This window comes from Phascolarctos cinereus, unplaced genomic scaffold (assembly GCF_003287225.1).
Source record: "Phascolarctos cinereus isolate Bilbo 61053 unplaced genomic scaffold, phaCin_HiC Scaffold_1;HRSCAF=81, whole genome shotgun sequence".
In the NCBI taxonomy this organism is placed as follows: domain Eukaryota; kingdom Metazoa; phylum Chordata; class Mammalia; order Diprotodontia; family Phascolarctidae; genus Phascolarctos; species Phascolarctos cinereus.
The window spans coordinates 213,257,539-213,281,515 of NW_027555514.1; the positions used below are offsets into that span (position 1 = coordinate 213,257,539).

The following is a 23,977-nucleotide window of genomic DNA, read 5'->3' on the forward strand; positions in this document are numbered from 1 at the left end:
CCTTCTTTACCTTGGTCTCTAGGGATCCCTAGTTTCCTTCGGAGCCACTTTCCCTCATCCTTCCAGCTGTTAGTGCCTTTTCCCAAAAATTACCTTGAATGTATGTGTACCCCTCTTATTTCTCCCATTATAATATAAGCTCCCTGAGTAAAGGTACTATTTTGCTTCTGTCTTCTTATCCTCAGTGCCTGGTACCCAGTGATCACTTAAAAAATGCTTGCTTGGTTGAGAAAGAAATAAGTAAAATAATATTTCATGAGGAGAAAAAATGCTAATCTTTCATTTATTCAACAAGCATGCAGGAAACAATTACCATGTACCAAGTACTGAGGATAAAAAGACAGAAGCAAAAATAGACCTGCTCAATTAACAAACACATTACACACGGTCACTACTAGGCAAATAGCTCAAGAAGATCAACTGGAAAAAGAAAGGTCCCATATACATTAAAATATTTACAGCAGCACTTTTTGTGGTACCAAAGAACTGGAAACAAAGATGTTCATAGACTGGGTAATAGTAAACAAATTATAATACATAACTGTGATAGAATATCACTGTGCTATAAGAAATGACAAAAATGTTGAATACAAAGAAGTACTGGAAAGAGGCAACATGATAAAAAGTGAAGTAAACTTAACCAGGAAAACCATATACATAATAACTACAACGACGAAAATCGAAAGAACAACAAACCAACTGAAATTGAATTATAATTCACTAATATAATTATAATATATAAAATTACAATGACCAAGTTTGGTCTCCCCTGTTTTTTTGCAGAGGTGGAGGGGATCATGGATATGCAACACTGCATATGATGCTAGATTTTGGGGGGATATGTTTTTATTCTTTGTTACAAGGGATGGTTCTCTGGGAAGGTTTGGGGGAGGTATACAGTGGGAAATTTCAGAGATAATGAAAATAAAATATATAGGCAATTTTTTAAAAATCACACACTTAACACAGTTTGCCTACCCCCATATAAATGATGAGTGCATCTGCCACTTATTAAGGTGTAGTAAGCCTTTCATTTCCTTTCAACAAGTATTTATTAAGAAGTTACTATGTGTCCAGCGCTCCGGCAGCAGCACCTGCACATAAACTCCAAACCCCAAGCCCAGCTCTACTAACCTAAGTATACACAGACACTCGCCACAGCCCCACTAAATTGAAAAACCAAGCGGAACTTTTCACCATCCATTTCTGCATCCTGATTAAGATCACTCCTGCCCAAGACGTACGAAATCCCAAAACAACCTCTTGCTTCACTTCTTACTTTACATCTAGCACCCAAAGAAGTAAGACTGAGTGTAGAGGGAAGGGGAGGGGGGTGGGGAGAGATGGAGGGGGTGGGAAGGAAAGAGAAGAGAGGAGAGACGGAAGAGGGGAGGAGAGAGACGGGAGAAAATAGAAAAAAGAGAGAACAGAGGGGGAGAGGAAAGGAGTAGTGAGAGAAGAGAGGGAAGAGGAGAGAAGGAGATACATAAGAGAAAACAGAAAAATAGAGAGGAGACGGAAGAGAGGAGAAATAGAAAGGAGAGAAAGAAAGAGAAAAGGAGAGAGGAGAGGAAAAGAGAGGGAAAAGGGGAGGAGGGACAGTGGAGAGGAGAGGGAGGAGAAGAGTGTTCCACCCAAGTTAGAGCTTCAAGTCCACACCCAAAACATCTCTTCCACTCTCCACCAGAAGACACTTTCTCAGGGAAACCTTTTGTTGTTCAAAAGCACCCAAAACCCACAAATGTCTGGCATGTAGGGACAAGCCACTCACCTCATGCTATAGGCCCCCGCGCCCAGCTCCTGCCCGATCCCGGACAGACTCGAGTCAAAGTCCTGCACCAGTCCGGACTCGATCACCTCGTCGGCCAGCGGCAGCTTCAGCGCCCAGGCCATCCCGCCTCCTTCCAAAGGGCCCCCTGGAGACAGCGGCCTTTCTTGCGCTAAGCAAAGGGCTTCGCGAGCAATGCTCGGGGCGGCGAGGTGCAACTACGCTCCACCTAGCTGCGGCTAGAGGGAAGTCCGCGTACGCCCACCCCGACCCCACACCCGGACTTCTGCCCTGGGCTGCCCCTCCCAGGACTCCGGGCCCCCTGCCTGGCCCCTGGTTCGGGAGAAGCGGCGAGGCTCCTTGGAGCTCCTCCAGCGCAGACACACAGAACCCGGATCTCCCCGCCGTCCCACCCTAGGCTGCAGCCAGTCCCCTCCCCGACCCGGCCCGTCCCCCGGCCCCCAGCCCCCGCCCCCCGGGCAGCCCTACCCGCTGGTCTCCCGGCTCCCCACCCACCCCACCCCCTACCCTCCCCACAAGTATCCCACCCCTCGGGGCCTGCTCTCTCCTCTTCCCCTCCACAGGCCTCACTTCCGGTCAGTCCTAGTCTCGCTTCCGGTCACCCTTCCCCGACTCGGAGGTCCCCTCGGAACTAAAGCTAGAATAAGTTTCCTAAAAGTCGTCCCGGCTCACTTCCCACCCCACCTCCACCCAGTCAAGCCCCCAAACCCTCCCACAGCAGCCACAAAGCATGGAGACAAACGTCCAGGGCTTGCCTCAAAACCCAGGCCTGCCGAGGCCCCTCCCTTCCCCCTGCCTCGCAGCGCCCTCCTTTGCCCGCCAATCATTGCGCCGCTCGTCACTCGCCGCTTCCGGGCTAACCAATCCTAGTGCGTTTCCCGGAGTGGGGCCGCCTCAACTCCCGTGACGTCTCTCCGGCTGTCCCCAATGAGGGGCGGGACCATCACTCTCTGCGGCAGAGATTGGCAGTACACCTCCAGGGGCGGGACTAAGGGGGTTTGAGAAGAGAGCTCTGAGTTGCGTACCCCCGCAGTCCCTCCAGGTCCTGTTTTCTGCAGTTCCGTTGGGGTTATTCTCTGCCTTTGGCTTTGACCGACAGCCTTCTGTATAAGGGTCGCGTGTCCTCAAAACCTGGTCCTGAACATTATTAACCTAATTAATCCATGAATTTTTAAATTTTTTAAAAAATGTAACTAGGCAGCTAGGTTGCTCAATGACTTGCGTGCTGGATCTGGAGTCAGGAAAACATGGGTTTAAATCCTGCCTCAGACACTTACCAACTGTGTGACCCTGGGCAAGTCACTTAACCCTTGTTTGCCTCAGTTTCCTCATCTGTAAAATGGAGATAATAATATTAGCACCTACCTTGCAGGGTTATTGTGAAGATCAAATGAGATAATAATTGTAAACCCAGCACAGTTCCTGGCACATAGCACTATATAAATGTTAGATATTAAAATCTTGCCTCAGACACTAGCTGTGTGACCCAGGAAAAGTCACTTGACCTCTTTCAGCCTTGATTTCCTCATCTGTAAAAATGTGTTATAATAGCACTTACCTCATAGGGTTGCTGTGCGGACCAAATGAGACAGCCTGTTCAACTCTAGGTTTCCTTTTTGATCCTATGTATGTTATTGTGTGCATTTTTAAATTATGAGAAAAGGGTCCACAGGATTCATCAGAATGCCCAAGCAGCATGACACAAAAAAGACTGAGAACCTACTTAATATGCTATGTTTATCTCCCAACTTTCCAACTTCCCAAGGAAAGTAGCTGTACACTCAGTGAAAATGGAGGTTTGGTGGGGTAACTCGATTAGCCCTACAAATCAGGAGATCATAAGAATACTGAGGCCTAGGAAGGTTGAGTGTCACATAGGTAGAGGCAAAGTTTGGACCTAGGTACTCTGACTCCAGAGTGCTCTTTCTATTGTACTATACCAATCCCAAACAATAAGATATAGATTCTACCTCTCCTACTAATTTTCTGTGTGATGTTATGTAAGCTTCTCTGTGTCTCAGTTTCCTCATCTGTAACATAAGGTTGTAGCAGATCAAAGGTTCTTAATAAAAAAACTTGTGAATGTTTGTATTTTTTAATGTTTTCATAACTTGAAACATAATTGCTTTCCTTCATAATTCTGTATTTTATTTTTACGTACTTTTAAAAGCATTCTTCTGAATCCATAGACTTCACCAGACTGCTAAAGGGGTGGGTTCCTGTCACAAAAAAAGGTTAAGAACCCTGGACTAGATGATCTCTGAAAGTTCCTTCTAGCTCTAACATTCTGTGATTGAACTTTAAAGCAGGGGATCTTCAAGGAATGAGTTCCACAGTGAGGAGAACTGAGATCCCAAGACCTTTAAGAAACTAGTACAGTGTTGTGGAGAGAGCACTCTGTTCTTTACGCATAAAAGGAAATGGAAATGATTGTTATCTAAAAATCTTTTTAAAGTTTTTTTTAAATGTACTAAGCTGACTTAGTTTAGGTCAGTAGTATAGTCTTTAAAAAAAATTTTTTTTTAGGCAATTGGGGGTAAGTGATTTGCCCAGGGTCACACAGCTAGTAAGTGTCAAGTGTTTGGTCTGAGGCCAGATTTCATCCACTTAAGGTGTGGTGTTTAGAGCTGCACAGAATGGTTGAGAAAGAAATAGTCCCTAATGAGATAATATTTGTGAAGTGCTTAGTACAATGCCTAGCATATAGTAGGCACTTAATAAATGCCTGTTTCTTTCCTTCCTTTTAGAAGTCTATAACCAGTCAGCTCCCCACTCTTTCCATGCTCCTAGGGTTTTGAGGGCAGAACTCTATCTCTGTTCAGTGGCATGCCCAAGGAATGTAATCTTCTAGAAACAATAGAGAGGATATCCTCTATCTTCAGGCTTTACCCAGATCCATCATGTTGATATAAAAGTGACATGCCAGGCTTCAGGAAGACAATTTTGACTTAATTTTCTGGATCTTCATTCTCTGATCAGGATGCTGTTTCCTAGAAAATTATTCATGTCTATGAAAAAATGTCAGATGAAACACCTTCCCTGTGTAACTTGGCTTTCAAAATTTCATCCCTATGACAGCTTGAAAGGTCACCAGAGATACTACAGTCCTTAGGGTATGAAAAGCTATCAAAAGCAGTATTGACTTCAAATGAATTAGTAACAAGGATGAAAGCAGAAGCTGAGAAATGGAACAAGATGTTGCATGAGGTTGTCACTCGATCCTACCCCACAGCTTGATGTTAGATTTTGCCTTGGAGACTTTTGGTCTGCTGTTCCATGTAATGTTTTCCATGTGGCCAAGAGCTTACCAAGGCTTACAAAATTAAAAGTTCTGGAAGAGGTGGACAACCTGAAGTTGGTTGCTGCTATTGCAACCTTTGCTGATACAACAAGGTAAACGTGGGACAGATTTTGGAGACTTACAGCAGTGGAGATAGAAAAGCAGAACAGAGATTCTAGAACAGAAATTAGACAGACCCAGGAATTGTTGTGGCCAGAGAGCAATGCTGGATGAGGCTAGTCATTGTGTTGGTGAGAGACCAGCTTTGCTGTGGGAAACTAGTGTTCTGAAATCAGACTTACAGCTGCCATGAATCCTGGTGCTTAACACCATTTTCTTCATTTGTTTGCAGAGCTGATGTTAGTGAATTTCAAACACAAAATTTATTCTTTGACCCTTCAGCCATCATAGGAGGAGGTTGTGGGGGGTAGATTAGATGATTGGATAGAATAGCTTCCTTATACTCTTGCTCTGAAACAATGTTTTATTGTTATTCATCTTACTTTATTTTAAAAATCACATGGCATGGCCACTAAAAGTAAGAATGCTGATGAAGAGTTAGAGCTTTCCCAAATGGAGGACACAGATGTAGCCACTGAAAGAGCCATATTGAAATTTTCATAATTCTCATATTTCATAGTAATATTCCATGTCCCTTCTCTTAGTCTAAAACTTTAATATGATGTGGAAGCATATTAAAAGCCTCATTTTTAGGGGCAGCTAGGTGGCATAGTGGATAGAGCTTCACCCTTGGAGCCAGGAGAGTCTGCGTTCAAATCTGACCTGAGACACTTAAAATATTTACTAATTTTGTGACCCTGAGCAAGCATTTAACCCCAATTGCCTAAGCAAAAACCCCCCCCAAAACAAAAAATAAACCTCTCCTCTTTAGTTTCTCTAGGAATATTAAGAAAAGATATTTTCCTCTGAAGCCCTTTTCAGACCCTTGGAAAAGACCCCTAGAAAAGGTAGGTATTAGATTTGGGATAAAAAAGCCTTTCGTTAAGTGAACAGACTGAAGGGTCTTCTCCTTTCCTTATTCCCTGACTGGATGAGGGTCTGTCCCACAGGAAGTGCCATCTTCTACTCATTCTGCGTCTCATTTAATCTAGATTCTGGATTGATAGAGATCTATGGGAGGGACCCCATTGATTACTATATAGAAATGGTCCAGGAAGAAAGGAATGGCAGCTTGGTTATTCCAATTCTGGAAAGTTAATGCGTATTATATTTTAAGATATCTCCTTCTTTTTCAAGACTCCTATAAATATTAGCTGAAATCTTCTTTGGAACATGTCATGTCAGAAGCGATAGAGAATCATGCCAGTTTGGGCATATGTCTCTGCAAGCTAAAAGTGACTTAGATAGAAATGAAATGATTTCTGACAGATATGTCTAAATGTTAAGAGGACAGTATTAGTATCAATATTTGTTTTCTTTGATGCTGGCCAGCATCATTTTCCAGCAAAGTAATAGGATAGAGAATAGTAAAAGTTGGTTGGTTGACTGCCCTGTGGTAAGACATGGGGATACTTTAGGCTTTGGCAAAGCCAATGCATGAATACTGGATGCCCTTGATGAAACCACTCCACCAGTGACTTGAGGGTAGTGCCATCTGGTGACTGAATCGTGTGCTACACTTCTTGATTAAGTAATAAGTTTTCCTCCAGGCTTGCGGAAAGCAGAAAAACAAGACAGATATGGGCTATTGTTACTGCTGCAGCACTGAGACCTCTACCAAGTTAATTGGTTGTTGTCCTTCGTTCTCTAAGAGGACCAAAATGACATCACTATGTTAGAAGCAAGTTACAATATGTCCAATTGTGGCTGATCAAACCAATAGGAACTCAGAATGCTCTACCACAGATTGGGCAAAAATTGCCCATCTGAACATTTGAGATGGATTCTCTAAATTTGTGGATCTTGAATTTCTTTTGAGCTATTTTGTACACACTTAGACTATGTCCATATCTGTTTCTGCAAAGGGATAGAAAAGGGGAATTAACTTTAAAAAAATACAAGGGGTTTCATTGAGAAAATTTTGTAATCTGTAAGAACTAAAAACCATAGTAGTGTTCTATATTTTTTTTAATAAGCAAAAATCCTCTTTCTCTTCCACCCCCAAACTCTCCCTGTTACAAACATAAAGAGTTGAGCAAAAGAGATCTCCACATTGTCCATGTCCCCTCCCACCCCACCCTGCCCCAAATATATGTCTCATTCTTTACCTTTCTATCAAATAGTGGGTAGTATATTTCATCATTGGTCCTCTGGAGTAGTGGTTTGTTAATATGTTTCCTAAGTCATTCAATGTATAAATTGTTCTGTTTATTTAATTGTTGTTCAGTTGTTTCAGTCATGTACCAACTCTTCATGACCCCACTGGGACTTTTCTTGGCAAAGATACTAGAGTGGTTTGCCGTTTCCTTCTTTAGCTTATTTGACGTGCACATAGCTAGTGTGTGTCTGAGGCCAGATTTGGACTCGGGTCTTCGTGATTCCAGGCCCAGCACTTATCCAGTGTGTCACCTAGCTACCCATTCACTCTGTATCAATTCATGCAAGTCTTCCTAACTTTCTCCGAAACCATCACTATCATTTCTTATGTGACAATAGTTTTCTATCACATTTATATATCAGAACTTGTTCAGCTATTCCCCAATTTGTGAGCACCTTCTCTTATTTTCATTTTTTTGTCACCTTAAAAAAAGCTATAAATATTTTTGTACATCCTCAGAGTTTATTTTGTTAGAACCAATCCCTCCCCCTAGAGCAGAGGTTCCCAAACTCATTTGGTCTACTACCCCTTTAAAAAAAATTACTTGGCACCCCATTGTAAATCCACTTTCTTTAACCCTTTAGCTTTTTTAAAAAAATTGCATCATTTCAAAAAATATAATTTTTTAAATGACATATCTTAAATTTAATAATTAATTGTAAACATGTGGGTTTTTTCTTGCATTGAAATTTTGATGACGCAATATTGCATCGTGTAACTTTATAGTATCATACTGTAAACAAGCCATTACATGCATGTATTCCTACCAACGCATGCTGGACTTCCTAACAATGTACAACATACTCTCCTTCCAACACTTGCTTGTTAAGACCTGTCAGAGGACTTGACCACTGATGGGTTATAACTTTCATTTTGTGTGTTTATTTGGAAAATAATGTAATCACTATGACCTTAACTGTGTTACACAACAGATGAAACATCTACAAGTAGTTTTTCAAAATTTTCTTCTCTTCTTTATACTTCCACCACCCCCTTATTTTTATTCAATGCCCCCCCTAATTACACCAAAGACTACTACCACCTCCCTCATCATTCCAGCACCCCCCAGAGGATGGTATCACCCATTTTGGGGACCTCTGTGGCCTAGAGTATTTCTCTTTCTATTCTTCTCTTAAGATTATCAAGTTCTAATAGAACCATTCCCAGGGTTTGTCTGATTAGATTCTCCTACTATGACCCCTAATTACGATAAGGTTCAGAGGGAACACATACCTCATCTCTCTGTATTTGAATGTAAGCAATTCATTCTTTTTTTTTTTTGAGTCAGTTGGGGTTAAGTGACTTGCCCAGGGTCACACAGCTAGTAAGTATCAAGTGTCTGGTGTCTAGTCTGAGACTGGATTTGAACTCAGGTCTTCCTGACTCCAGGGCTGGTGCTCTATCCACTGCACCACGTAGCTCCCCCCAAAGCAATTCATTCTTGTGCAGTCCCTTATGCCTGCTTGCCTTTACCTTTTTATGTTTCCTGTGTTTAAACTTCAAAGTTTCTACCCAATTCTGATCTTTTTGTCAAGAATGCTTGGAAGTCCTCTATTTCATTAAAGAGGCATTTTTTCCTTTTTAGCATTATACTCAGTTTTTCTGGGTAAATTATTCTTGCTGATGGCATTCAGGTGGGCCAGTAATTCTTAAATTTTCTCTCCTCGATCTGTTTTCCATATCAGCTATTTTTGTTATTAGTTTTCTTATATTTTTTCAGTCTTCTGGCTTTGTTTTTAATATTTCTTATTCTCTCATTGAGTCATTTTTTATTTGGTTCATTTTAATTTTCAGAAAGTTTGTTGCTTGGTAAGGTTTTATACCTCTTCTGCCAACCTATTAATTTCCTTTCCAATTCTTTCTTCCATAGTTCTCATTTCTTTTCCAATTTGGCCTCCAGCACTCTCAATTAATAATGTTTTGAAATCTTCATCTTTTCTAGGAATTCCATTTGAGTTTGTGCCCAAGCTATGTTTTTCTTTGAGATTTTGCTTATAGATGGTTTGGAGTCATTCTCTTCCAACACATTACTTTCTTTCTTTTTTTAAAAAATATTTTATTTTTCCCCCAATTACATGTAAAAACAATTTTAACATTCTTTTTCAAATTTTGAGTTCCCAATTTTCTCCTCCTTCCAACATTGAGAAGGTAAGCAATTTGACATAGGTTATACATGCAACACATTATTTTTGAAGCTATCCTGTTTCTCTGTACTTCCTTTAAATTTCCTTCTGTTCTCTCCTATGCATTAAAAAAAGTTTCTATGGCCTTTCCCCTTTTTTATTCCTTTTTAAAAATATTACTATTGCAGACCTTCCTTTTCACCTAAGCATCTCCCCCCCTCCTATAAAAAAAAACTTATAGAAATAAATATCATCAAACAAAACAAATCCATATAGTGGCCATGTCTACCAATGTAAGTTACTTTCCTCAAAAGGTTCCGATTTCAAGTATTAACAAAATTAAATTAAGTTAATTAACTAAAGCAGTCTATGTCATGTTCTACATAATCCAGTTCAAAATTCTGGGCCATTAGGAAAAACAGGATGAATACTGATCTGTGAAAGGCTTAGTTTTCTAAACTATCTGATGAAACTAAATGTGGAGTGGCAGAATAAACAGACACAACAAAAAGGCTCTGCCACCCTCAGTTGGGACCACTGATATGCCCCACTGAAAATAAGAGCTCCCTAATAAGACATATGGTACTCAGAAGTCCTTGGTTATATAAACATAGTATAAAACACTTTTTTTAAAATAATTTTTTTAAGGCAATTGGGGTTAAGTGACTCGCCCAGGGTCACACAGCTAATAAGTGTCAAGTGTTTGGTCTGAGGTCACATTTGAACTCAGGTCCGATGCTCTATCCACTGCACCACCTAGCTGCCCCCAAAATGTTCTTTACAAAAGTAAAAAGAGACAAATAATTAGAGAGCTATTCATTGTTAATGATTGGGCTATGTCATTATAATAAAAATGACATTACTGCCTAAATTAATTTATAGATTTAATGCTACATTAATCAAAATATAAAAAAGATCCTTCTTTGAATTAGACAAAATCTTAACAACAGTCATTGGAGAGAATAAAATAAAACAAATAAAATAAATCTTAAGGGAAATAATGAGAAAAAGCAGAAGTAAAGGAACCTTAGCTTTACCAACCCCCAGGCAGTATTATAAAGAAGTATGAATGAATAGATGAATGAAAAAAAAAACCCATTTATTATTCACTGTTTATTATGTGCCAGTCCCTGTGCTGAGTACTAGGGTTATAAATACAAAAAGCAAGACAGCCCTGTTCTCAAAAATCTTACAGTCTAAAGAGGGAAGATATCACATATAAGAGAGTGGTGGCCAGGGAGGGATATTTCATTCTGGGAAGTCACTGGCATGTTGAGCAGAGTCAAAAGGCAAGTAACTGATAACCATTTTTTCAAGAATGCTAGTGTTGATTTGCTTAGTGTTCCCAGAGCAAGGGGTGAAAGTACATATGTGGGAAACCACTTATCATCTGTATGAATAGCATGAAAAGAAAACAGCTGAGAGTAGCCTTGGTAATGGTGGGATCTGGGACCAGTTAGATATAGTGAATTCTCACTAATCAAGAGAACATAGTCCTAGAGCAGGAGGAGTCATTCTAAACTATTTGGGAATAGTTAATAGAAAACAAACCACAGAAAAATAAGTCAATATAACAGAGTAAGAACCAAAAGCAACCAAAAAGAGTAGGTCAGTTTTTTAATGAATCCAAGAATATAAATTACTGGGAAAAGGAGTGCTTTTTCAAAAAGAACTTTTATGAACTGATCCAGCTATTCTGAAAAGCAATTTGGAACGAGAATCAAAAGTCACTAAATTGTGGATAGTCGTCAACCCAGTGATACCACTACTAGGAATACAGCCCAGAGAAGTCAAAGACAGAAAAAAAAGATCCATATGGACTAAAATATTTATAGCAGCCCTTTTTATTGCAGTACACATTTGGAAACAGTGGTTGCCCACCAACTGGAGAATGGATGAATAAATTTTCATATCCGAGTGTAATGGAATTTTATTGTGTTATAAGAAATGACAAAAGGACTAGATTCAAAGAAATCTAAGAAAAAATGTAGGAATTCAAAGAAAATAAAGTGAGCAAGAGACAGGAGAATAATTTTTGCAATGACTATAATAATGTAAAGGAAAAAACTAAGAAAAAGTTAAGAATTCTGATCATTGCCAAATTCTATCATGACTTCAGAATAATTGCTAATAAAGTTTGCTTCTTACCTCTTGGCAGAGAAGTGATAGAGTAGACATATAGAATAAGACACATTTTCAGACACAGATAATATTTGAATTTGTTTTGCTTAATTATACTTATGTGTTACAAGGAAGACTTTTTCTACTGAGGAAGAAGTTTAGGGAGGAGTTGATGGGTAGCAATAATAATGTTTAAAAAAAAAGAAAATAATAGAAAAAAGTGCCAATGAAACATTTTAAAAAATACACAGAAAAAGCAGAAGCAGAAAAGGTGGACACAGATAAGCAAATCAATGAAATTTAATACTTTGAAGAAACTATGTAACAGAAGTCGACACTTTCATATGCAAGAAATCTTCCTTCGCTATTCTTTGTATATTTAAATATTCATGTTAGTTAATGTTTGCCAAGTTCATTATAAAAAGATAAACATTTAAAATAAGCAACTGCTAGGAAAACTGGGAAGAAGTTTGGCAGAAATTAGATTTAAACGAATATCTTATAACATATACTATAATATATACATATCACCTTTGGCCCAAGAGGGGTACCCTCTCCAACAAAGAACCCTGGTTCTCTACCCATTCAATCCTGGGGGAGCCTAACCCCAAAGAAAGGAAATTAAGCTTTTCTCTTATTCTTTCTGGCTCAGCTGTATGCCTTGGCTGGGGCACTACTATGCTCTTTCATAAAGTGCAGAATTTCCTGCCCTTGGACTGAAAGGCTCCTTTGGGACCTAGCTCTGAGGCCTGCCATCTCTCAGGCAAGAGGTGGGAGAATGTTCATACCAGTAAGCCCATTAGGCTCAGCTTCAGCCCTCCCTCACTTAAATTCAATTCACTTGCATTTCATGGCATCACCTCCTTGATGTCATGATCCTCTTCCAGAAAGAAGGACAAATAGCAACCTCTGTGAGTAGAGACGGAGCTGGCCACTAGGGACCAAACTTCCACTTGGGAAACACAGCTTGCTTTTTCTTTTTCTTTCTTTCTTTCTTTCTTTCTTTCTTTCTTTCTTTCTTTCTTTCTTTCTTTCTTTCTTTCTTTCTTTCTTTCTTTCTTTCTTTCTTTCTCTCTCTCTCTCTCTCTCTCTCTCTCTCTCTCTCTCTCTCTCTCTCTCTCTCTCTCTTTCTTTTTCTTCCTTCCTTCCTTCTTTCTTTCTTTCTTTCTTTCTTTCTTTCTTTCTTTCTTTCTTTCTTTCTTCCTTCCTTCCGGGTGATGGGACCTGGACCCCTAAAAGGAAAAGAACATGTCTTTGAAAGCAACCCAGTCCCTGAATTTTCCCACACATTTCAGCAGCCTAGATCACTGTCCCTCTGCCCCAGGCAACTGGCCCACTGCAGCCATCTAGATCACCTAATTAGCCTGTTTGATAGTTTTGATAGTCCTTTCACTGTAGTTCTTGGCCCAGACTACTTACCACTCCTTAATCCCACCCATCCAGATCCTTTCACTATCCTTTTTGTATATAAGCATCAGTCCCACCCCATTAAGGTACAGGTTCACTAGGAACCTGCCTGCTCCAATACACCCTGCCTGCTCCTATTGGTGTTACAATAAACTGCCCCTTGACAGGAAGATGGTTTGAGTGCATGAATTCATTCCATGTGAACACTTCCCTGTACTCTGACATTTCGAGGTTCTGAGCAACCCCAAACTGCATCACTTTCTTGTGATGAGGTGATGGAACCTGAACCCCTAAAGGGAAAAGACCATGCCTTTGAAAACAGCCCAGTCCCTGAATTTTCCCACACATTTCAGCAGCCTAGATCATTGAGGCTCACCAGAGGCATGTGGCCCATCTCAGGCCACCTAGATATTCAACAGTTCTTTCACAGTGGTTCTTGACTCACCCTAGACTCCTTTCACAGTGGCTATTGATCTACCCCAGACAACTTAACTCATTTCACTGTCACATCTGGCCCACCCCAGGCTATTTAACACTCCTTAATCCCATCCAGATCTTCTTACTGTCTTTTTTGTATATAAGTATCAATCTCACCCCCATTAAGTTGCAGATTCATTAGGAACCTAGGGTACAATAAACTTTGCTACTTTGACCAAAAGAAGGCTTAAGAGCTTGAATTCTTTCCAGGTGGATCCCCTTGTACCCTTATCTTTTGAAGTTCCCAGTACTTCTCTCTCTCTCTCTCTCTCTCTCTCTCTCTCTCTCTCTCTCTCTCTCTCTCTCTCTCTCTCTCTCTCTCTCTCTCTTTCTCTGTCTGTCTTCCCTCCTTCCTTTCTCTTTCCTTTTCCTTCTTCTTTCAACATATAGGGTATCATACCCTTACCTTCCCATGCTCTGCCCAAAGGGAATGTAAATTGTAATCTCTGAAACTTTTTTTGTTTTGTTTTGTTTTTTTCTCTTAAAGACCAGCCTTAACCGCAAATCACTCTGGTCCCAAGCCCTACTTGATCACTATTTGGGCCCTGATTTGCTCAGAATGAATGTAAATAACAATTATTTCTGTTTTGGCTAGAAACCCTAAGGGTCTTCCCTTCCTAGATCTATTTAAAAAAAAAACTATTCTTTGACTCATTTTTAAAGCCTTAATCACTGAATAGGTGCTGCCTCAGTTGTACTGAGACCTCTTAAAGACTTTAGCTTGAAAAGGTCAAAGTCTCCCACTGAAGCCTGGGCCATCTCCAATTGTCCTAATCCATATCTGGCCACTGGACCAAGGTGGCTCCGGAAAAGAAAGTGAGGCTGGTGACTTTGCACAGCCCTCCCTCACTTAAATCCAATTCATTTGCATGTCATGGCATCACCTTCCTTGATGGCATGGTCCTCTTTGAGAACAAAGGAGAAACAGCTTCCTTTTTACTACTCTTCCTTTTACAGGCTAGCTTCCCTTAGTTTATGCTTGGCCCAAAAACTGAAAGATATTGTCCTTTTCCCCATGATACTGCTAACCCTGCTATTGCTGTAAGTTGCTTGGACATTACAAGGTTGAGATGAATGGACAGTATATCTTTATGAGTTCCTCAAACTGTCTCTACCATCTGAGGTTAGCCCAGTGAGTCATTTGAATGCTTTATTTTTCTGTATTTCATCATAGACTCCTACAAGTCTTTGGTGTTCTACATATTTTCTGTGATGGGTAAACTAAAGGATGTCCTTTACTAGATTTTCATGTTGTAGATTGGGTGGGAATCGAGAACCATAGATTTAAAACTGAATGGGCCTTAGAGGTGATTTGAGTCCAACCCTTTCATTTTACAAATGAAGAAATTGAGGCACAGAGAGGTTAAGTGATGTGCCCTGGGCCACATAGTTAGTAAACATCTGACTCAGGATTTGAACACAGGTCTGCCTTCCTCTAAGTTCAATGCTTTATCTACTATACAATCCAGCCTGCCTGATATCCACTGGATATCCAAAACAATACCTAACCTTTATTTACATTTTCCCATGTAAAACTCTAAAATGAAGGCAAAGAGACAAAAAGAGATAATGGCCCTTTGAATCAGGCTCAAGGACCAGTCCATATGAGTACAGTTTCTGATCTCTGACCTGTGCTCAGTAAAGGAAATAGAAAAACAGAAGGTATCCTGGAACCAGTCATCCAGGAACTCTCTCCTGAGTAAAGACAAGTTGTTCATAGTGTCAAGTCACCATTTTTTATTCCTAGGGGAAAGGAGGAAGAGGAAAAATTTCCTCCCTTAACCTCTCTCCCTTGCTAGATAAAACCCAGGAGAAAAAATCCAAGCTGTTTCATAACTTAAGTTCATGGATCTCAGGAAAAGGGCAGTTCTGGTAAGAGTCTGTCTCTCCCGACTGGAAACAAGTCTGAGCAGTTCCGTGTGTCTTCTCAGTAAGTAAGCAGTAGAAATGCTCACTTTCATGGGCTGTGTTCTTCAGATGACTCTAAACAACTTTTCCCATGAACTATCTAACAGATTTCAAACAGGGATATCTCAAAATACGTCCAAAATAGAACTCAAAATCTACCAAATTTCCCTATTTCTTTCAAAGGTACTACCATTCTTCCAATCTCCTAGGTTCATAACCTCAATGTTACCCTCAATTCTTCATCTTCTCTCACCCCACATATCCAATTAATTGTCATCTTGTTATTTCTACTTCTTCAACATATCAGGCATCAAACCCTTTCCCTTTACTCACAAAACTACCCATTAATTTCAAGGCCTCCTAACAGTTCTCCTAGACTAACCAAAGACTTCCTAATTGGTCTCCCTGACTCATCTCTCTCTATCATAATCCAACCTCTGTAACAGCTACCAAAGTTATTTTCCTTACACATGGATATTAGTATTTCACACACACACACACACAACACACACACACAGAGGGGTGTGTAAATTCCAGTTTCCCTTGTCTCTAGGATAAAATATAAACTCCTTTCTTTGACTTTTGAAGTACTTCAAACATGACTCCAAAATATCTTTCCAACTTCATTATATATTACTCTCTTTCCTTCATTGTATTGGCATTCTCTCTGTTCTACACATGACACTCAATCTCCCATTTCAGGGTCTTTCCATTGACCATCCCCAATGCCTCAAGCATATTCCCTCCTCACTTCTTCCTCATGGAATCCTTTTTATTCTTCAAAACCAAGCTCAAGCACTATCTTTTATACAAAAGCCTTTGCTGATATCTCCAAATGCTGATGATTCTGCTTTATTTCATCCTACATCAGTTCATACAAATTTTCCTGTTTCTCAAATTCTTTAGGAATCCTTCCTATTTACTTTGAATTTATTGCCTTGTAATTATTCTCTATACACTTACATACGTACATATTTCCTTCCCTCTCCTACCCCAACACCCTATGGAATGGATAGAATGTGAGCTCCTTCAGAGTAGATAATGTTTCTTTTTCAATATCTGTATCTCCAGTGCCAAGCATAGTACCTAGCACCTAGTAGGTACTTAATAAAATGCCAGTTGATTGATTAACAAAGGCACTGTAATCTCATCAGGTTAATTATGGAACGCATCAAATTTATCAGCCTTCTTACACTAAATAAAACAACTTGGTTTCAAGTTGGGAACAGTCAATGTAGGATGTACTGCATGCAGGTAGACCAGCATACTCTTGAACAATTTGGTGGAGCTGTCAAAAAGTCCAACCATTTTATATTCCAATTTAGAATTCTGGAAGAAAAGTGACTAAACTGTTCATAGTTTTTGTTTGGCCCAGTGATGCCCAATACTGAGCAGATTGCCAAGGTGAGTCAGGGACAGGAAAAAAAAAGTCTTTCATATACCTAAATATTCATAGTAGCAGTTTTCATGGTAGCAAAGAACTAGAAACAAAGTGAATCTCTTTTTATTGGGAGATAAACTGAACAAAATTGTGGTAGTTAAAAAAAGATGAATATGGAGAATTTGGAGAAAAATGGAAAGATGTGTATGAACTGATGCAGAAAAGAAACATAACCAAGAGAACAATATACACAATGACTACAACAGCACAAATGAAAATGTCATGGAAAGGAAGTTCAACTGTGTGTGATAGAAAAACCAATAAAGGTCCCAAAAAAGAGATAACAAAAGATACATCTTCTCTCATAGCAGAGGGATGTGGGACAACTAGGATAGAATATTGGATACATTGTCAGACCTGGTCTCTGTAGCAAATATTTTTTGTTTGAATATTTTTATTTGTTACAAAGGGAAAGTTCAATCTGGAGGCAGGACTATGATGTAAAGACAAAAAAGTATCAATAAGACATTTAACTTTTCCCCCCTGGTCATCAAAATGTGGAACCTTGAGTGGCATTGACACTCATGTTGGCAATCTTTTTCTTTCTTTTAAAAAAAATGAAAATTTTTTAAAAATGAATAAAGACAAAAAATTTCATTTTGAAAAGATAGAGTAGGGGGTGAAGAGGAACAACCTTAGATGAAAGAAAAGAATTCTTAGGAGCCTAAGGGCTTAAGTATTCCTAGCCAGCCTTTCCTTCCTCCTTACCCTCTTTCTACTTTCACAAACATTTCTATGTTTAAATTTATCCATCATTTTCTTTTTTTTTCTTTCTGGCAAGGCAATTGGGGTTAAGTGACTTGCCCAGGGTCACACTGCTGGTAAATGTCAAGTATCTGGTCTGAGACCAGATTCATCATTTTCTCCATGTGCAAGTAGAGACCCTTTCTGAGGCTTAAACCAGCACCCATTTCACAGGCTCAAGAGAGAGAGAGGACCACTGTCTCTGCTGAGGAACATTGCAGAATTCTTTAGGTCGCTGCTGATAGAAGACAATACCAAGGGAAGTTTCAGTGGCCTGGAAGGTCTGACAACTTCCAAAGGCTTCAGTTTCTGTTCCTTTCCCAATCGGTTTTCTTTGTTGGTTTTCCTGTTTCAATCAAGAACAATTCCTCTGATGTGTTAAATTTTTTTTTCTTTTTTGGTGAGGCAATTGCCCAGAATCACACAGCTAAAGTGAGTGTTATGTGTCTGAAGCTGCATTTGAACTCAGCTCCTCCTGACTCCAGGGCCAACGCTCTATCCACTGTGCCACCTAGCTGCCCCTAAAAGTTATTTTCCCTCCCCATATATGGCTATGAAGGATTTCCTTGGCTACCATAGCAGGAAATAATAGTGCCCCATTCCTTCCTTGATAGCTAGATTGCTAGATATTATCAAGGGCATCTTCTTATGCTGCCTGAGAATCACACTACACTAATCAGCTAGAAAACATAGTTCTGCCCCTCTTCACCTATAGGAGCTGCTCATCTGTCTCTACACTAACTTCTCTGGGTCATTTAGAACTTAGGTTACTCTTCGGCATATTTTGTTACTCCAGCCAGAGCACAACTAAGCTGGTTCTCCTATACTTACTCTCTCAGTAGCTTGAAGTTAGGAGCCCATCCATTGTTATTCAGCTGATAGAGAGGTAGAAGTCAGAAGGGTTTCGTGGAAGTCAGATCATACAAACTGGAAGAAGTTCTAATTTAGGTGGGGTTAACTGACCTATGCTATTATATAATCTAGTTTGAAGGCATTGTGGTATAGAGGAAAACGCATCAGTTAGGATGCTGCCATGAAATAGCTATGTGAGAATAAGTCATTCTATCTCTCTTGGCCTCAGTTTCCTCACCCCGCCCCCAAATGGAGATAACTAAAAGGGTGACGAAATGGGTCTGGAAACTATGTGGCATTATATAAATGCCTTATCACCCCACCAGACATTTACCTACACAATTTCAGGTCAATGTACAGCTCTTATTAAGATGCTGGAATGAGGACTGGACCTGCTGACCTCATTCATAAGTCTCTTCCAACTTTAAGACTAAATGATTCTCCCCATATACACCAAAATATTTGTAGCAGCCCTTTTTGTAGTGGCAAAGAATAATAATAGCTTGCATTTACATATAACTTTAAGGTGTACAAAATGCTTTACACATATTATCTCATTTTATCCTCATAACAACCCTAGGAGATAGGTGTTATTGTTATCCCTATTTTACAGATGAGGTAACTCAGGAAGACTGAGGTTAAGTGACTTGCCCAGGGTCACACGGATATCCAGTAAGTGTCAGAGGTCGGATTTGAACTTACGTCTTTCTCATTCCAGGTCTAGCACTCTATCCATTGTATTACCTACCTGCCTTAAACTGGAAATAAAATAGATGCTCATTGATAGGGCAATGGCTAGACAAATTACAGCACATGCATGTAACAGAATATTACTATGCTGAACACAGAGGCATATGAGAAGCCTTACATGAACTGATGCAAAGTGAAGTTAGCAGAACCAGGAAAACAATATATATGAGCACTACAACATAAATAGAAACAACAGTAACAAAAGAATCAAAATTGAATGCTGTGAAATTATCATGACAAAATCTGTTCCCAAAGAAGAGATATCAGAATATACCTCCTCTACTTCTTTGTAGAGGTCAGGGACTTTGAGTGAGCCAACACTGCCTATTTTGATGTGTTGGTTGGTTTTGCTAAACTGCTTTTTCCCTCTTTTGGAAATATTGGGCAATGTAGGTGTTAGAAAAAAATATATCAATAATTTTTTTTGATGAGTCAATGATTCTAAGATTCTTTTGATCCAAAGACCTTGGGCAGAATTTGGGGGATTTTGATTTTTCTGAGAGTTATCTGATCATAGTTAGGAGGCTGTTTAGGGGGACATGGGAGGAAAGGAATGGTGAAGCTCACTTCATATCAGCAAAAGTTAAGTAGATATTACCAGAAAAGCAACCTAAAGTAGAAGAAACATTACAACTCCAAATTCCTAAGAAATACACAAGTAAAGAATGAGGCTCTGTTTGTCCCTCAGTCTCAGCTCTCCATTTTGTCCACTAAGGAAAAGCCCAAAGCCAGGTAAACATCTTATTTACTACTACTCTTCTAGAGAAGCCTGGACTCAGATATTGATTCCTATAGAATCTTATTCCACTCAAGTGAATGATAATCAACTAGACTGATAGAAAAAGAAAAAAGAAAAAAAATACTGTTTATTTCACACAACTACATCAAATATTTCTCCTCTCACCCTACTGGAAAAAAAAAGAAGTCACTTGACTCCATAGGGTCTGACTTTGCCCCATGACAGATAGATAAGCACAGAGAGAAATGGACTTAACAAAGTATGATCTATGAGGTGGGAGGGCATCTGGGTGTCTGCGTACCGAGAAATGCCATGACCTCCTATGTTTAGTCCTAGTTGTGCTGTGTGGTCTATCTGGATGCCTATTTATTTTGTATGTCACTCGCGGTTATGACCGACAAGCCCCACTGTTCCTTTAGGCAACTGTTTTTGGGACCACTATTCTGCTCCTTTTTGAAATGGAATGTCACGTCCTTGTGCCCAGCACAGGGATCAGCTCCTTGAAACTACAGAATTAGACTTTCTCCTTAAAGAGAAAGAAAAAAAGAGAAAGCTAATCATCTTTCCTCTTCCCCTCTCACCCATTATGCACTTAGCAGCCACTGGCTATGATTCCAAGTCCAGAGAAAGGCTCCCAAAATTCATTCCAATTGCTCTCAGTGCCTGACAATGAAAAAGATTCAAAGAGACAGTGACCTGGAACTCCCACTGATAGAATTACCTAGAAGAGCAGTGAGGCATTTAGTAATGATCAAATGACATAATAAGCTAATAATAGATAATAAGCACTTTGTAAATATTAAAGCGCTATATAAATGTTAGCAATTATTTTCCCATTGGTTGGTGGGGTTGTCTGTATATTTTTCCAGGGGAGTGATGGAAAATAAGAATTCTGTTTCTACCCCACCATTAGTGACATCACATTTCCCACTCCTGAAACCTCTGTCTTTGACAGAAAAGCTAGTCAGGCTAAGTCTCACCTAGGTCACTGGGGTTCAAGGCAATTTGCAGATATTATTAAGCATCGTTTGTATGAGTCCTGATCACCACTGAGAGGGTGTTCAGGATTTAACCTAATTCTGAGAGTGCAGATGTAGACTAAAATGGGACATAAATTGAAACTTTGTCTAGGCGAATCCCTGGATGTCTCCCTATGTTCTCTGTGATGTTGGCTCATAACCCTCTACAACTCCTCTCTTCTTTTCTCATGTTTATCTTCCTCTTTAGGCAATGTGAACGAAAATAAATCCTAGTTCTTCCCCCCACCACATTCTCCTTTCTCAGGTGATTTGGTCTGAATGAGGGAGAATAACCCTGAACATGCATGTCCTTCAATCACTGGCAGGGCTACAGAGCCATTAAGAAATGTTAACAGTGCACAGGGCTAGGAGGTCTCAGCTGGGAGTTGGAAATGAGGGAGAAAAGTAGAGCATGCCAGTGAAATCTGGAGCAGGAAGAGGATCTCATAATTGCAATGTGTGCTGCAAGATCATGGCTTATGTTTGCCAAGCTGCCTCTCCATGTAAGCCAAATTTTGGGTGAACTGGGCAATGGACAATCTCCTCTTGTGAGATAGGAGTCTATTCTAACCATGGGAAGAGCATGTGAGGACTTGGGAGTGGGCTAACCCTAGGGTGTACCCTCTTGTCATTAGGGACCTGACTCAGTAAGTAAGAGAATGGGAGATGTAGAGTGCTAAGTTGTGTAAGCAAAATCAGGTTTATCTAAAAAAACAAGTCCCGTCTGACCCTTTGAAGTCACACAGCCAAATCTATGTTATGATAGCTAAAGAAAACTGAGTAATATTTTGGAGAAGGAAGCAGGCCAGTGTTTTGTTTTTAAAGCATATCTGAAATTATTCAGGGGTGTAACAGGGTGAATTTACACATACAGACTTGCGCTGGGCCTCTGAACAAAGAGAATTTCATCTCTAGAGTCTAGGGCAAGAAGTTAATTGAGAAAGTTTAAGTTCAATCTTCTGGTGAGGGGACAGGAAGAGGGAAGCATGTCAGAAGCAGGAGTATCAGCTCTTGCTGAGTTTTGCTCCTTTTCCTGAGGCAGGCCTGGTTGTCTGGGTTTGTTTGCTTTGTAATTTAATTGGCTCCTCAGGGGAGGCCCCAGTGCTGTGCTTGACAGGAGGAAGACACAACATTCTTTTCCTCATTTTTCTCCAAAGTTTACTGCTTGGGCAGCAGGGTTTTCCAGACCACACTCTGCCCAAGCACAATTCTCTCCTTAGGTGTTGGGGGTGGAAGGAACGAGGGAAAGGTCCGGGACTGACATTATATACAAGTCTGGGAGGTTGATTGGTCCCTAGAATGACCCAGGACCTCTGCTCCACTGAAGGCATGGGTAGCTAGGGGCCTAGCAATCACTATTTTCTCCTCCCATTAGAACCATGGAATAAAGGAATCTGCGTTAGTGCAATTTGTTTCCAAAAGAACAATGGTAGGGATGGGAAGGATAAGGGAGTGGTAGGTAGCAGATATGTGACAAAGGGGTTCAGCATTCAAGGACATGGCTATGGGAACCCATCTCCTGAACAGCACCCCACGCTTCATTTATTCCTGTCCCATGGAGCTTTGAAAAAGGACAGGGCACCTGTCAGGATCAGGAGGCTCAATGAGGCTGGGTTCTTCTGTACACAACCACAGAGGGACCTAAAAGAGAAGTGGGGGCTGGGCAGAGGACGTCATAAAAAACAAGAGCATAATGGTCAGTGTCCCTTCGGACTTGCTAACCCCTCATAGGGGCAGGCATTTGGGTTCCCAACTAGAATTCCCCCCCTTAAAATCACTTTTGCAAAGTGCTTTTCTCCAGAGATCATTAGCTCCTCCGGCTTGGCTTGGCTCCAAGAACCTGGGGCCCTTAGAACTGCTCCTCTTCCCTGTCCCTGCCATGGGGCACAGGTGGAGGGAGGAGCCGGGCATTAGCCATGCACGCAGCCCTCTGCTGGATACTGTGACCCAGGATTCATGCAGCTACACCTGCAGTCAGGGAGTGGCAGTTGAAGGCTGGGTGCCAGGGGAGGAATACAAAGTGCTAGAACGCAGGCCCTCGGGGAGGGGAGTGGTCTTCTCCAGGAAGCCCCTAGGGAATCTGAAAGACATTCAGTTTGCTGGTGTTTTTAAGTGTCTGGCGTCGATTGCAGAACCAGACCCTCACAACTTCTCGGTCATAGTTGAGCTCTTTAGCGATCTCCGTGATCTCCTGACCAGTGGGCAGAGGGTTCTTTTCGAAGTAGGCATTAAGGGCCTCAATGGCCTGCGGGGTGAAGGATGTGCGTCGTTTCCGTTTCTTGGAGGGCTCTCCACCTACAAACTCCATCAGGTTCTGCTGGCCCTCCTGGTTTCGGAGCTCTGCCTCATTCAGCCACTTCTCCAGCACAGGTTTCAGCTTTTGGGCACTCTTAGGGGTGATGTCTAACTTCTCAAACCTGTAGGTGCCCCAGCCCCAGGGAAGCAGAGATGGAAGGCTGAGGTAGTCTGGACCCATCCAAACCCACCCCGCCCCGCTTCCCAATCATAACCCTTCGCTCCCAAAGGCATAGCACCATAATTTAAAGCTGGAAAAAACCTTAGAGGCCATCAACTCCAATCCCCTCATTTTACAGGTAACTAAACTGAGGCCCATAGAAGTTAAAATAAGCTCCCTAATGTTACACAGCTTGTAAATGACAGAGTTAGGATTTGAACCCAGGTCTCCTGACTCCCAGCCAGTATTCTTTCCATTTCACCAAGCTGACTCCCTTCAACTCAGGTGTTCCCCTCACATGGGATAAGAAGGACTTTGCCACCAATATCTTCCCTCACTCTTACCTAAGTCTGAACTTCTAGAACTGTCAGACTCTCCTAGATTCTAAGAAATGACAAGGAAGACCATTTCTCTCCCTCAACATATGTCCAAGACATGACTAAAATGATTGAGAATGACTTTTAAACAAATTTATCAGAACTTATACAAATATAAATAGTCTCCTTCAAAAATAGTCACTTTGGCAGATGACACAGGGATCTACTCACAACATTTTTAGAACTCCTTTCTTAGAACTCTTGGGAGTCTATTTAT

The 23,977-nt window shown here is 40.7% G+C and overlaps 2 protein-coding genes across 2 annotated transcripts in view; both read right to left on the reverse strand.

The window, feature by feature from the left end:
* The window catches only part of TFCP2 (transcription factor CP2), a 68,490-nt gene extending 66,314 nt beyond the window's left edge, over positions 1 to 2,176 (reverse strand). Inside the window, exon 1 of the mRNA XM_020966109.2 lies at positions 1,772 to 2,176. Coding sequence (XP_020821768.1) covers positions 1,772 to 1,893 — 122 coding nt within the window. The 5' untranslated portion in view covers positions 1,894 to 2,176. The remainder of the gene's footprint in view (positions 1 to 1,771) is intronic.
* A 9,120-nt stretch (positions 2,177 to 11,296) lies between these two features.
* POU6F1 (POU class 6 homeobox 1) overlaps positions 11,297 to 23,977 on the reverse strand; it is a 33,044-nt gene continuing 20,363 nt past the window's right edge. The window contains 1 exon segment of the mRNA XM_078156875.1: positions 11,297 to 23,345. Coding sequence (XP_078013001.1) covers positions 23,000 to 23,345 — 346 coding nt within the window. The 3' untranslated portion in view covers positions 11,297 to 22,999.